The following is a 15,328-nucleotide window of genomic DNA, read 5'->3' on the forward strand; positions in this document are numbered from 1 at the left end:
TGTGTCTGTCTATGTGTCTTTTTTTTTATATTCAACAATGGTATTTAAGTGTCTACATTGGCCGAGCAGAGAGATGGTTCAGCTGATAACACACATGTTTAAATCACAGACTGTTAAAAGAGATGGACAACAAACCATCTCCATCACCACCTGGTGGCTGCCTGCAGTATAGCTAATAAACCCTGCCTACTCCATGTTAACGGATGGGACATGGGCCAAACTAAAAAGGCAAAGTACACGTCAAATAAGTTTTTCTCAAATATGGTTTCTGTCATTATTGATAGTTCTTAACACATTGATGTTTTTAATGAGTTTTTTTATATAAAAAAACAAAACAAGGTGAAATGTCATGATTGCTCAACAGACACATACCAGTGATTTACAAGAATTTGTGTCATTCATCAGTTTTTGTCATGAGAACGAACACAATTCCCAAATGGTCCAAACCTGCTGTACCAGTCATGTATGGATATTCTGACTCTCTCCACAGAGATAAACACAATTTTCACCTGAAGTCATAATGTCAAACTAATCTGAATAAATTAGGAATTGTAATTTACACAAAATTATTGCTAAATCCTCAGGGTGCTCACATAATTATCATCATCATGGTTTGAGAAGATTTTCATATGTTGATTTTATTGGCATTTAAAAGGTAAACAAACCTATACAGTTCAGTAGTTGTTGGAAAATTCTCTCAACCCAACATTTGCCTTCGGGTCTTTACGGAGCTAGCTGTCAAGTAAAGTCCTCGGCTGCACCTGACAATCTGTATATAAGACTTTAGGCTGTAATATTCTCTCATCTAACAGCTACATGATTGTCACATCTCCCCGATTGCCTCTCACATTAGTCATGGACCACTTTGCAGAAGAAAGACATCTTTGAGCAACTGTCATGTCAGAACAATCACTCATTTCTGTGCCATCGTTGTGTTGTGCTGCTCTGATGACGTCAATGACAGCTGTACTATTTATATTTCCTTATTGTCTCAGGTCCCCTTGCTCTAAACCAACACCCCAGAACTTGTTTTCTGTTTCTGACGGCAGGACCTGAAGCTCTGTGGCAGGAGGGAAACGTTTTTGTGAGTTAAAACTTCCAACACATAGAGCAGAGCAGGTTGCTTTAGAGTATATTGACATTTTAGGGGCGTTGATATGTGAATAAACAAATATTGTAGACAAAAATCATCATTTAAGAGGACTTAACGACACCAAGTAACTTGAGGTGCAAAAGATTGACAGTTCTCTTCATCACACAAACTTCACCTGACGGGACCTATGTGCCACACTTCTTGATTCTTGGTTCTCACAATCACTGAATCTCTCATTAACACCCTGTTTCAGTCGGTATTCACAAGGTTTGGAGACGGAGTGAGTCATTATATCTGAACACAGAAAGTCATTGGCTTGACACATACCTCTCGATTAGATGACTGTAAACGTTTTGGGGATTTGATTGTGATTTGTGATTGAATATTTAGCTCCTCAGATGGAGTCCCAATTGACTTGAGACCGTACCTGCTCACTCACTGTTTAATTTCTCTTTTATTGGTGTATGAAATGTAGAAATTAGGTCTCACAGATGAACTTGTCTTACCAACGATGGCGTCATTGTCTCTGTTTTCCAGCTCGGCGATGGGCACAAAGTCACAGTGCAGTGCGGGGACTCCCTGGCTGTCATCACACAACACAATGGACGACTGGGCATTGAGGCTCATCTCATACTCGTTCTTCACTGTGGTGTACTGCTTGTTGGCCACCTTCAGCGTAGCCTTGGAGATGTAGTACACCTGTAGGGAACAGATGAATGAGGTGTGATGGCGTCGTACAATTACACCTAATCAAAATGGTTATTTCCCATAAATCCGGAGCAACTATGACTGATCCAATTGAGCGACCACTTTATTGATCCTGCCAAGGAAATGTTGTTACAACAAAACTTGTGTTTCCCCAAAACCTCCTAATAGGAATGGAAAAACCCTTCAAGTCCATTTAAGATGTGGTGTCATATCAGCCCCATCACTTCTCTAATTTACCAGAAAATAAGCAGCTGCTGTGAGCAAGTGTGCTAAACAGTACAATTTAAACTGGATCTGCAGGGCACACTTCTTCATTTACTCCTCCAGCTCACCATCCATTATCATACTCTCTCTCTGTCTCAGTTTGTATCTGTGGCCCACTCTCTCCCCTTCACTTCTCTCTGATTTACCCCACACAAAGATAGGAGCATGAAACTAATGTGATAAGCATTGGGGCCAGTCAGAGCCAGTCAGAGCCAGTCACACCAACTCGCTCTCCGTCAATAATCAGACCACGAAGGGAAGACGGATTCATCCCTTTATTTATCTTTGAAGGGCAGAGGGCACAAATTGGATCTGGGGCTGCGTTGGGAGTCACTGCCAGTTGCTGATACCTGAATCAGTGCAACTAACGAAATGATGGCCGGGGTTAATTGAGTCATTAAGCTCTGTGGGACAGACTGAATTGAGCGTGGGCTTTAACATGTGTTCTACCTGGCTGCAACTGCATAGATAGAGGGGGAACATGCAAAGCGCCTGTTCTGAGGGTTTGTCACTGAGACTGGTGACATCTGTAATCTGCTCTCTCACTGTGTCATCGTGTATCTATACACCTCAATCTTACATTCAACTTTATCTTTTGTCAACTAATGGTGTTTTTATTGTACTTTAGTTTTGTATGAAATTCTGTTTGGTTTGCAGCCTTAGAGCCGGGTCAGAGGTCACCGTCAGTTATGAAACAGCAGCTTGAGGTGGTAGGCAATACATTTCTTATTAAAGGGACAGGGAAGCAGATGCTTTCTGACATGAGGTCTTGAACCAGGGTTCTCTGGTCGAAAGATGATACTATTAACAATGTCTGCCTCCGAGACTCTTCCGCCAAGTGTTTTGGCTAAAAGTTTCTGAATATTGCTGAATATTTGACAATTCGTAAAGTTCAGACCCCTCTGCTCTGTCTGCCTCTCACTGTGTTGTCTGCTCCAACACAAACACATTCGTGTCAACATAAGATTTTTTCCTCACAGGCTCATTTGACCAGTGGATCAGAGTTTAACTGGCTCCTTATGGATTTCCACTGGACTGGCAGCCGAGAAAAGAAATTGAACCATTTTTAAAAAACATATATAATCATGTCAGTACCTTCTTAAGTTTCATTTCTTTGTACTAAATTTGCAGTGAAGTGAAATTTAAGGTGAAGTGAAATTTAAGGTGACACTCGCAGCTGAAATGCTCTCTGTGTGGACATGCTCTTTTTGAGACACAACTGAAGGACGCATCCTTGGGAATTACATTTCTGGGACAGAGACATAATTAGACTTTAGTCTGACTGGTTAAACTTAAGAATGTATTTTTGCACACGATGAGGACTGTGGGTTTTGTTCCCCCATTTCTCACAATGAAGAGGTTTCTTCATGGCTGGTGTGGAGAGAATGATTACAATGACCATTCATTCCATCAAATTGCAAAAGGAAATGTGAGTATTGTGTAAAGAGAGTTAAAAACCAAAACCTATCCTTTCATATCTTACAGGATCAAAAGATATTATCTCTGTATCAATCACAAAAGCCCCACAGTCTGAAACACTGAAGCCAGCGGAGATCCCCTGACTTTATACTAGGGGGTCAGGCAGGTAAAGTCCGTAGAAACACTCGGAAATTTGCGTTCGCACATGCACATCCTCCGGAGAAAATACGGAGGATCTGCGAAGTCCAGTGCAGTTCTGATAGCAGCTTGAGAGACAAACGTTATATGCATACTCCACAGAGAACACAGCCTGCCAGACATTTTAACAACAGCAAAACAATAAAATATTATCCACCCAACTGCTCAATATGTCTCAAACACATATATTTCAGTAAAATATGACTAAATAAATCCCTTCCACAAAATCCTCAACTACTTGCCTATGGCTCAGTGATTGGACAGAAGACCAGCAGGCATGGGGGATTTTGCAGAAGCGGTTTATTAGACACTACTTTACAAATGATACACTTGTTTGCGACACTATGTGGATACAAAATGGATGTCTGTGACTGAGGCTTAGTCTGCAAGTTGTCTGTGAATTCATTGTATCCTTAAGATATTGCCTTGCTCTTGACAAAATGAGTCTTGAGTTAATAACTAAGGCGGCTGTGTTCCTTTCGAAGTAACGCTAGTAAAACATTTACTTGCAGCTTCCAGCCATCCTGGGTAAAGTGCATGCAGACGTTATCGTTTTTGTGAGCTTTCCAAGAGACTGTTATCGCCTAAAGTGTAGATGGATATGTGGGAGTGGGACTTGCTCACCTTGCCTTGCTCCACTAAAGGGAAAAACTTGTCCACCTCCTTGTTGAATGCTGTGACCCTGATTTCCCCCTGTTGACCAGCACATTTCATTAAAGACATTTTGTGGCATTAATAAAAAGAAAAACAGGCATGTGTGACATATGTTGGCAATAAAGAGATATTTAGACCTCTCCACTCCTCTACTCACACTCTCATCCACTATATCAAAGGAGAAGAGATGGCCATCTCCTCTAGAGTTACTCCAGGTGCGGATTTGGGACTTGTTGGTAACTCGGGCTCTGATAGTCCACCTAGGAATACACACAGGGTAGACATGAGCAATACTAAATCAGAACGTACAAAGTATATGTCAACAAAAATGAAATCACACAACATGCTATAAAATACTCTGGAGGAAAAAACAGTCGATAAAAAGTCAACAATTTAAATTAAAAAACACTTTAATTTAAAATGACCTTGATATTATTAATTTGCTGATAGGGAAAACTTAGATATTCGAAATTGAATCCGATTTCTGTTGTGTATATGCAAAAAGACCACTAAATATAAAGCATAGACTTGTTAATAAATACATTTTAAAGGTTCTCTTTGACCAACACAGTTATGTGCAAGTGAACTAGCAGTTGTGGTCTAAAGGTCAGAACAAACAGAGAAGACTGCTGCAGAGACACTTTGAAAATCTTTTTTCTTAATGAGCATCCAAGCTCGGCTCACATCAGTCACCAATGTGTAACACAACAGCGCAACAGAACAATTCCCGAGGAAATTGGACGAGTGTCTTTTTCCGTCTTTTTAAAGTTCCTTGAAAGAAAAACAAAAAGAAAACATCGAACAACTTTCTTTTTCAAAGAGTGAACTAGGTGTTGTACATCTTCCAACTCCAGGATGCATTTAAAATGTGCCTCTCCTTCCGTTTTTAACAACAGCCAGCCAAGCTCGGCAGTTTATGCAGCAGTGAGCTTTTTGACTGCGTTGATAATTGTGCAGTGGAGGATATTCATACCATAACTTTGCCTGCAATTAAATCCCCTATCATGAGAGCAGCTGCTGGCCCAGAGTGAACCCCATTCCCTGCTCAGTATGGATAAGACTGCTCCACCAAGGTTTATGGCAGCCAAAAGCCAATTATAGTCTTCTCTAGATGCTATTACTTAATACCAGCAGAAAGGAATGAGAAAGCCATGTAAACGGCCATAAAGGACCGCGTGCACATACAAATCGTCGTCATATAATCTACTGTATGTAGCACTTGTCACACACAAACACACACCGGCTCTTTTCATTTAACACAACTGCACGCAGAAGAACCACCGCTGCTGAAGTCATCCATTTTTACTCACTGTAGGTACTCCCCAACATCAAAGTTAGAACAGTCATCAGTTTATTACAGCACCTGCAGGCGCAGTTATCTTTACAGCGTGCAATTTCAAACAAGGCCACGTTATCAGAGCCTAAACATAGAGGGAGAGTTGACAGGGTAACTTTACTCCAATCTGGACAACTACATCTTGGCATTTCTGTGCTTTTGTCTTTCTGTGGTTCAACTTTAAGGTCAGAGGCAGAGACATAAGCCTAATGAAATGATAAGAAGAAAGAGGGGAAGAAACTGCAGTAAAATTTAACCCTGGAGGAGGAGAGGAAATTGTGAGAGGGAAGGATGTGGGTAAAAAAGAAAACGGGTGGTTGGTCAAATCCCCACGGGCTCAAATAACAGAAAACCTCAGCAGCAAATCAGAAAGACCCAGCAGTACCTGCTATTTAAGTGTCAGTTTCTGAGGCAAGATCGCTCATTCCATTTCATTCCATTTCCATGCAAATGGGATGATCAACGCGCACACGCACAAATCCACACAGCCGCATACAACGACATATACCCACATGCCCCAAAGTGGCAGTAAGAAATGGCAGCAAACAGAAAGCACAGCATGAGGGGAAATAGTCGAGGTGATGAATGAGCACAAGGGGAAACGCAGGCAAAGGGAAATAACATCGTGAATAACGTGCACACTAAAGACTTTGCTTGGAGTTAGAGAGGAAATACACGAAAGAACTATCCACTGCCGAAATAAATTTGTTTTGAAATCTCTTAAAAATACTATAGATGTATGTGAAAGCAGGCACATGCAAAAACACACACACACACACACACACACACACACACACACACACACACACACACACACACACACACACACACACACACACACACACACACACACACACACACACACACACACACACACACACACACTTACCTGCTTTGGTAGGGGTGGAGGGTTTCAATAGGCATCACTTTTGTTGAAGAACCTGGAGAAGAGCTCGTAGCCTTCATGGGCGAAAATTTCATGGGTGAAGCTTTCATAGGTGATGTCTTCATGGGCGAAAACTTCATGGGTGAGGCTGTCATGGGTGATGTCTTCATGGGTGATGTCTTCATGGGTGATGTCTTCATGGGTGAGGCCTTCATGGGTGAGGCCATCATGGTTGATGTCTCCATGGGTGAGGCCTTCATGGGTGAGGCCATCATGGGTGAAGCCTTCATGGGTGATGTCCCCACAAAACCTCTTCCACTGCCTCGGGGAGGAGAATACGCTGTTTGGAAACAAAGTGAAATACTTACAGGCAAATTCCACAGATGACATTTTAATTGTGCTGCAAGATTAGTAAGTAAATGTATTGGTTGACAAAGCAAAAATACCAAATATTTTGTAGTTATTGACTCTCCAAAGTTTCTCATTTTTGTATTTTATCTTTTTATGTTGAATATCTTTGGGTTTTGCACTATTAGTTTTTTTTTGTGGGGTCAAATATAACACACACTGTGAAGATGTTTCCTTAGGCTTAGGTTTATTATGAAGGCAAGAACATTTGTGTCTTAACGAGATATACATTAGATAATACCTCAAAGTGAAGAAAAACAGTCTCTGACATTGACAAATTTACCGGCTGTCACTGATCTGTAACCAGCAGAGCATCTACCCGTTTGCCATGAGGCAGCACAAACTTTAATTAAACCCCCGGATGAACATATTTCATTAGTTCTAAAATATAAATGGTAGTTCTGTTATCTGATCGTGAGAGCTGCTGCCAAAATCATAAAATACCTGAGAAAGTTAAACTCCCCCTACAGACCTCTCTGCAGAGTGACTCTCTGTTAACATCAGTCTGTGCCACTGTATTTCAATGTGTTTTTCCTCTCGAGTAATACGTTAAATTCATATTAACTTTACTTTCAGTCATACGAAAGAAAAATATTAGGATTAGTTATCAGAATAGCAGTCTTGTGGCCAATAACACACCAGACCGATTCCTGTAAATACTAGTCTTAACCAAAGACATCCACCTTGTTTTGACATTAGCAACAGAAAAACTTTAAAAGTTTAGAATAACGTCCCTTTTGTTTTTAAAAGAACAACTCAGCTTTCTTTCTGCTTCTTTTTACAAATGGCAAAGCTAGAAAACTTGAACAGTTTGTCCAGCCCACAGAATCACAAGGTTTTATCTCACCTCCCACAATGAAGTAGCATCAGCCCCCCCAGCAGTGATTCAGACCAGACAGTTAGCTGTTACCAGAATGTTTTTATGTAAGGCCTAATTTTTGCACGAGTGACCTGCCCCACTGAACGACAGCGTTTGGGGGGGTGAAGAACTGTCTGCGATAAAAGATGTAATTCCACAGAGAGTCCCTCCCCTGATTTAAGCTCATATGCTGGTGAACAGGAAATGCACCTCTATGATATCCTCCTTTGGGGGTGTGTTCTTCTGTGTGTGTGTGTGTGTGTGTGTGTGTGTGTGTGTGTGTGTGTGTGTGTGTTGCACAAATTCCTTGGGGAAAATCACAGGTTGAACAGCTATTTTCAGGCGCGGGGTAATTAACATCAATATTCATGCACACGCTTTCTGGATGGAGTGTAAGAAGGAGCTGGTCACGAAAGAAGAGAAGGAGAGATAATAGGTGGCGGGGATGGGTGGAGGGGGAGCGGAGCACAGTGAGGTGCACAGAGCTTTATCAAGGATCCTCATTTTTTGCGATTAAGATCAGCACGGGCTCCTAATGTGTATGCCAATAACGTATTCAACAGCCCCTGTTTGTAAAGCCTGCTTGGTGGTGAGGACCCTGTAGGTAGAGACACAAAGAAAACATACAGACGTGAATAAAGCAATAAAAAGAGAAAGTGAATAAGACACAGCGTGCGAGTGTTTGTTGGGTTGTGGAGAGACAGAGGAGAAGAGAGAAAGAGTTGTGAGTACAAAGGAAACCTGCAGAGAACGGTTACTGATGAATAATGAATATTTTTTTAACCGCACTTCAGCGAGTGCAGATCTCAACGGAATTTAAATATCATCCGCGAAGCAGTTTGACTTTAGTCTATTTTAAGTGATGGCTCCTGATGAATATTTAAATGGTAACAGAACCGGCGGTGGCATGATGTCATGACCTGTGACTCGACACCTACTGCTTAAAGACAGTTTTTTTGCCTGTTATTTCAGAATATTGATATTGTGACTCGAATATTGATGTTCTTTAAATAGAGGAAGTTAAATGTCACTTGTGGCTGACAAGCTCAAACACCATCAAATGCTATCACCTGAAGATAAAGGTTCTCTGATCACATCCACCCACTCCGAGAATGTCAGAGGTCGCTATAAAACTGACTATGGCGGAGTGCTTTTCATTCAGTTAACTATGCTTCCTCCTCCGTCTTGCAGCCCTTGAACTGGAAAATTCCAGTCCTGATGTTCATCTTGGAGGAGACAGGGAGCGAGGGAGGGAGGAATCAAAGGTTTACATTGTGTGGAAGTTATTTTGAACTAGACTGCAACACAGCTTCAGTCAGAATCTGTTCAGCGATTGGTCAGTGGACAGATGGACGGTTGTAGAAACAGCAATATTGTGACAGTTTTTGTAGAAATAAAACAGCACCGGTGACGGCTGTACTGTTTTTCATGTCTTCAGAGGGAACACAAATTATTAAATGTTTAATCTGAAGTCTTTGGCCGATGTTTTCTTCTTCTTTTTCTTATTTTCTGCTTCAGGTGGCTCGAGACTAATTCAGAGAAAATGCTTCTTCAGCTGATCGGGCAGTTATTATTTGTCCTCTAAAATCAAGCTTGAGCCTGAATCATATGCACTGGACGGCTGAGGCTCAGGAGGGCGTCCACTAACCAGATGGTTGGGGGTTCGATCCCTGCGTGTTTAAGTGTCCTTGGGCAAGACACCAAACTAAGAATTTTGTCTGTGTCATCTGTGAATGGTATAAGAGCGCTGTAATGAATGTGTGTGTATGTGTGTGTGTGTGTGTGTGTGTAGACTTGTAGTTTAACAGCTCCGAGGTTGAGAAAAGCACTATAGAAATGCAGAAATTCTATACCCTCTCGCATTTGAGCTCTCTCTCGAGCAAACCTACTGACAGGAGCTGAGACACGAGGATGAGACATGAGTAAAGGAAGCGAGGAGTGAAGTCTTTACAGAGGATTGAGCCCAGATCCTCCAACACAACAGCAATGTCCCTATAACCACTGCGTCACCCACAGCTCATTGGAAATGTGTAGCATTAAGCAATTCTGTGAATGCACACAATTGTACCTTCTTCCTGAAAATGCAATTTACAAAAAAGTTGGGAAGTAATCAAACACTTGGCTGCATTGCGCCAGAGAAAACACTTCTAAATGTTATGCATACGGTTCAGTTTGGGCTCTACAGAGGAATGCAGGGCCATTTCATCAACAGAACAATTAAACAGAGCAGCAGGTTTCCTGTATCTGGCGGGATCTCTGAGGTAACATGGATCAGAGGATATAATAAGGATAGAGTCTGATGAAGACTTAATGCAGATCCTCTTCTTTGCCGACTTTTTTCCCTCTCCCGCCGTCTGTGCTCAGCTACGTGGGGATTCAGTCCACAACACAATATTCATGAAACCATGAACTCGAGGAGCCATCGGCCCACACAAGCTCCCCCAGTCACAACACACACATACGGACACACACCTACGCATGCACAAACACACAATATATAGCAAGTGCTCATTATCCACCCACTTGCCTACATCCTCCATGGAGGAGGACTATTGGGTACATTTCTGCCACACAACAAAATCAATGTTGATGCTATGAGCGCTCGTTGCTATAAAACAACTGAGTGAAACAAAGGCTAAGCTAATAAAAGAAGCTGCGATAAAACACAGACTACTTTAGGCATGATACATGGCACCAGTCGCTTTGGCAGGAAACCAAACGTTATTTGGGGGGGGGGGGGGGGTTCCTACTCTGTTATAAAAATCTGTTTGGTTGTAAAACAGTGAAACAGCGAGTTATTAACTCTACCAGCCACAATGGCTATTCGATAACAAATTGTTTTCTTCTCTGATAGCTGAGCAGTATTAATGATAAAAGTGTAATTTGAAAAAAAGAAACTTGATCTGAAGGAATTGTGATTTTCCATTAACGTAGCATTGGACCTGATCCTGTTTCATTTTGCTCTTAACCCACACTTAGACCACAGCCTGTGAACACTAAAGTCCAATGAATATTAGAGGATTGAAAACAACTTTCTTTATCCAACACGTTGAAGTGTCTGAAAAATGAACAACAAGGAATCTGAGGGTGCAAAACTATGTCTGCAGAACAACAACACTGAGAAGAACCAGTGAGAGAGCGGCACATCATTTATCAGCAGTCCTCCTTCAAAGGGTACATGGCTCCCTCTGCTGGTGAGATACGTTTTTCAAATTTAAATGTTCTCAAAAATAACTGGGGCAAAACTCAGTTAGTTCTTACCTTAGATATTTATTTTAAATGATCCCTACTTTATCCCTGACTTCATATTATTATATATGTAAGCACAACTTTCCAAGAGCTCCTTCTGCATGACTGCAGAATAGAGTTCAATTAGTAACCTCTAGTCAACAAAACTATTCAGGTATCCAGTGCATATTACTACTAAATAAAGAAATAAGAACAGGTTTAGAGGAAATAAGTATTAATCTATATAATGTAATACCCATGAACCTAAGGATTAAAATGATTTATTGAGATATCTCAATATTTTATATAAAGGCTTTGAAAAGCTTAAGCATACAGTTGTTTTTGTGCTTCTGTCAATTCTCCATGGGTGCTGCTGCTTTAAAAACCAGATCTATTAAAAACTAAATCACTCTAAGACTGTCTTCATTGATTTGAATCGGCATCAACCTCATGCTGCTCTTGTGTTTATGGAAACCAAAGGATTAACTGTTGTATAATCTTGGTATATTATCTAGAATGTAAGTGTAGCAATCAATAAGTGTGTGCTTGACGAATATGCGAGACATTCATCCAATTTGTTAGCTGTCAAAGATTTTTGTTAAATAAGTGGAGCCTTGCAGATGATGCCTATTTACTGTAAAAACCTGATACTGCTAAAGCAATCAGATTTCACTTTAATAACTGGTGCTGTGGATGAGAAGCTGCTTTGCCAAAGCAAGAAAATCACTGGTATTGAAATGATTATCCTTTAAGTCGGATAAAGAGGATTTACCACAGTCCAGCACTTCAAGTATGTGTAATGACTGATGAGACCAAAGAATCGTGTTTACAGAAGCATGACATCATATAGAAAATGTTAAACATGACACACTCACTGCTGCTGCTCTCATTGGAGGGTCCAGGTGCTGCAGCCGATGAAGACACCAACGTGCTTGAGCCCGAATTCTCTGGAGATCCATCTGCAATTTGAATAAAGAGCATAAGGGAACCTGCAGACGCTTTTTATTAATGTTTCTTACTTCATGGATGTACATTTTTAAAGAAACATACCATCTGTGCTGTATGGAGTGGGACTTCCAATCTTTCCTTCAGTTTCCTCAGCCGACTGCAAGATCTCCAGAGCGATCACAACCACGATACGCCTGCAACACAAGTGGAAAACGAAGACAAAGCTGATTTCATGCCGCAAATAGAAAGGAGAGGGAGATAGAAACAAGAAACACATACCTGCCATCCGCCAGAGTGTTGGTGAGGGTCTTCTTCAGCATACACACACAGTATGGTTCCAGGATGTTCTCTTCAGCCAGATTGTTTAACTGCGAGACCAGCAGGAAGGCTGCGTACACAAACACATCAAAACCAAATACATTCATGTACCACTGAAAACTCTCCATCCATCATCTCTGTTTTCCTCTAAAATATAATTGTTAATTATAATAATTAATCATTTATTAGTCTGCTGCCACCACACCAGAGATGTATCATTACATACGGCAAGATACTCACAAGTTGATGAGTGTTGACCGTCACTCATCATAAGCCGGAACCGGTTTGGTCCAGTGGAACTACTGATCCTCCGCAAGCTCTGACAAACACAGAGGAAGCAAAGGATGTTATACACAACACAACAACCCTTTAAAATCTCTGGATACTCTTGCTCAATACTGGACAGTTCACTGTTCCATGATGACTTATCAACTGACCTGTGTACACAGGGAAAACATACAATAATGTAAAATAATCGTCACATGAGCACACAAATATTTAAATGCTATGACTTATAGGACATTTATGTTTTTTCATCGCCAAGAACGTTATTATTTCACCCCTGAACATTTGTCTGTGAGCAGGATTACACAAAACTCGGGCCTCGGTGGAGGTATGGCTCTACTGAGTGCCATTCTAGTTTGATAGTGTGACAGTAAAGATAAAGATCAATCCCAAATTTCCCTTAGGATAAATAAAAGAGCCAACTATCCATTTATTGCATTGGTAGCTATTATTTTTAATGTCTTCAGTTGTACTGGACGAGTGAAATCAATGAGTCAGACTTCCTTACAGCAACATTGGACTTTTACACGTTTTCCTTTTAAATGTTATTATTGTGACCACAACATAAACCCAAAACAGAAACTCCAATCTACTTCACGTAATCCACGACCTGTCAAACCATTGAATTTCCCTTCTGAGGTGGTGTTTTAAATGGAATATGGGTGAGTTGGCAGATGAATTGTTTGAACTGTACTTACCAGCAGCTGCAGAACAGGGTTGTTGACCTGTGAGCCACTGAACAGGATCTAAAACACAAAACAGTTTTATTAAAGCCTCCTGCTTTGTCTCATTCTGTCTGATTACATTAACACAGTGCTAATATAAACTTACACACTTGTTTTGTGAAGCAACTTTCTGCTAAACATTAGCTCATAAGCTAATTAGTTTGACTATTAAGGAATCATGATTGTTTTCTATCCACTGAATCAAATACAATAAACCTGTGTTGACTTAATTACCACACACGCAGAGAAACTCACTGTTTCTCCCAGTTCTGATCGTTTAAATCAAATGTTATTTACCGTTAAAAGTTGTAAACAACTGCAGAAACAGCTGACACTTCAAATCCCGTTAGCAACCAGTGCTAGCATGCTTCTGCTGGTGGAGCTACGTTTGCTAAAATACCAGCCTGGCAACACCGAGTTAAGAGGAAATAAAGATTATCTGCATTGTATTAAAGTTCACACTTACGCCAATGGCCCCCGGTGTGAGTTCTACACTCATGTCTCCAGGATAAAGCTGCGTTCAGAGCGCACAGACCTTATAGCTTTGCTTACGCGTAGGCGAGATGAAGGGGCGGGTGATCTCGCGAGACTAGCGACGTTACTTTCGATATGAAAACAGAAACGTGAGGGAGACGAGGACAACACAGGAAGTGGCCGGTTGTTACCTTCAAAATAAAAGAGTACATTGGGTCAGGGTTTGTGTGTCCGCGTGTGTGTGTGTGTGTGTGTGTGTGTGTATATGAGAGAGAGAGAGAGAGAGAGAGAGAGAGAGAGAGAGAGAGAGAGAGAGAGAGAGGTAAGGTTTGTTCAACTGGTGGTGGGTTGGAGGGAGAGAGAGAAACAAAGTCAGAAGAAGCTCAGAGAAGAGAAAACTGATGATGATGATGATGATGATGATGATGATGAGAGAGAGAGAGAGAGTGTGTCTCTGAGATCTGATCGTCACACTTTAACTTCACATGGCAAATAATGGACTTCCTTCTTTTATATTTGTTGTATTTATACCTGCACAAATACGCCACATGTTGTCAAAGAAGTTTAGTTTGGTCCTGAGATCTGATCATTTCCTCAGACATAGACTGTTTTTTATGTTGAATAAGGTTTGATGACTTGGCAGTGGAAAGCCCGGCTAGCTCAGTTCGGTAGAGCATGAGACTCTTAATCTCAGGGTCGTGGGTTCGAGCCCCACGATGGGCGTTAATATTTTTAAGGGGCGGAATTGAGCACAAGAATGCTCATCCAAGTATTAGTTTTACTAAAGTTGATTCCTGATACAAGGAAACATCACACCATATATATTCCATAAGTTTCATACACACATATGAAAAATGTGTTGCTGATGAGTACCTTTTGTTTTAGATTGAAACCAACAATTTGTCTTGATGCTATAGATTAGCAAAGAGTGGAAACCGCAGGGGATTGGATCTCTTTTCAAAGCATGGTATGGATTTACTTAATCTCGTTGAGAAAGAGATATGTGACATGGTTCTGGTTTAGTTCACTGAACATGTGGTCAAAAGGGTTAACGGCAAAACTGTCTCTGAGATCTGATCATCTCCTCAAACCTCGGTTGTCTTTAGACTAAAGCTGTTTACTTGTCATGAAGCATGTGTCTTGCAAACAGATGTTTCAGTTGTGATGTGATAAGTCAGTGAAAGAAGCCCGGCTAGCTCAGTTCGGTAGAGCATGAGACTCTTAATCTCAGGGTCGTGGGTTCGAGCCCCACGTTGGGCGTTTGAGTTTTTAAGGGAAGGAATTGAGCACAAGAATGCTCATCCAAGTCTTAGTTCTACTAAAGTTTTTAATGATTTCTGATATGATGAAACATCAGAGGATATAAATTCCACATGTTTCTCACACATATCAAACATGTGTAGTTGATCAGTAGCCCCTGTTTTAGATTGAGTCCAACAATTTGTCTCTTTCCAAAGCATGATATGGATTTACTTGATCTTGTGGTGAAAGAGATATGTGACATGGTTCTGGTTTAGTTCTCGGA

At 41.0% G+C, this 15,328-nt stretch overlaps 1 protein-coding gene and 2 non-coding genes across 10 annotated transcripts in view; 2 read left to right on the forward strand and 1 right to left on the reverse strand.

The window, feature by feature from the left end:
- LOC117773856 (replication protein A 70 kDa DNA-binding subunit-like) overlaps positions 1-13,921 on the reverse strand; it is a 32,814-nt gene extending 18,893 nt beyond the window's left edge. Inside the window, exons 1-11 of one of the 8 annotated variants that reach the window (XM_034605618.1) lie at positions 13,796-13,921; positions 13,303-13,350; positions 12,560-12,638; positions 12,281-12,389; positions 12,104-12,195; positions 11,929-12,012; positions 6,856-6,898; positions 6,562-6,795; positions 4,494-4,596; positions 4,307-4,375; positions 1,600-1,792 (exon numbers count right to left, since the gene is read on the reverse strand). In XM_034605618.1, the coding sequence (XP_034461509.1) occupies positions 1,600-1,792; positions 4,307-4,375; positions 4,494-4,596; positions 6,562-6,795; positions 6,856-6,898; positions 11,929-12,012; positions 12,104-12,195; positions 12,281-12,389; positions 12,560-12,638; positions 13,303-13,350; positions 13,796-13,828 (1,087 nt within the window). In that variant the 5' untranslated portion in view covers positions 13,829-13,921. Of the gene's footprint in view, positions 1-1,599; positions 1,793-4,306; positions 4,376-4,493; positions 4,597-6,561; positions 6,902-11,928; positions 12,013-12,103; positions 12,196-12,280; positions 12,390-12,559; positions 12,639-13,302; positions 13,351-13,795 lie in introns of all 8 variants that reach the window. The other 7 variants (XM_034605621.1, XM_034605620.1, XM_034605616.1 and 4 more) reach the window with 7 other exon arrangements.
- A 531-nt stretch (positions 13,922-14,452) lies between these two features.
- On the forward strand, positions 14,453-14,526 carry trnak-cuu. Its single transcript has one exon. It is a non-coding gene; the product is annotated as a tRNA-Lys (tRNA).
- Positions 14,527-14,989: 463 nt separating this feature from the next.
- trnak-cuu lies at positions 14,990-15,063 on the forward strand. The gene has a single exon. It is a non-coding gene; the product is annotated as a tRNA-Lys (tRNA).
- The last annotated feature ends 265 nt before the right edge of the window (positions 15,064-15,328 follow it).

This window comes from Hippoglossus hippoglossus, chromosome 14 (assembly GCF_009819705.1).
Source record: "Hippoglossus hippoglossus isolate fHipHip1 chromosome 14, fHipHip1.pri, whole genome shotgun sequence".
In the NCBI taxonomy this organism is placed as follows: Eukaryota; Metazoa; Chordata; class Actinopteri; order Pleuronectiformes; family Pleuronectidae; genus Hippoglossus; species Hippoglossus hippoglossus.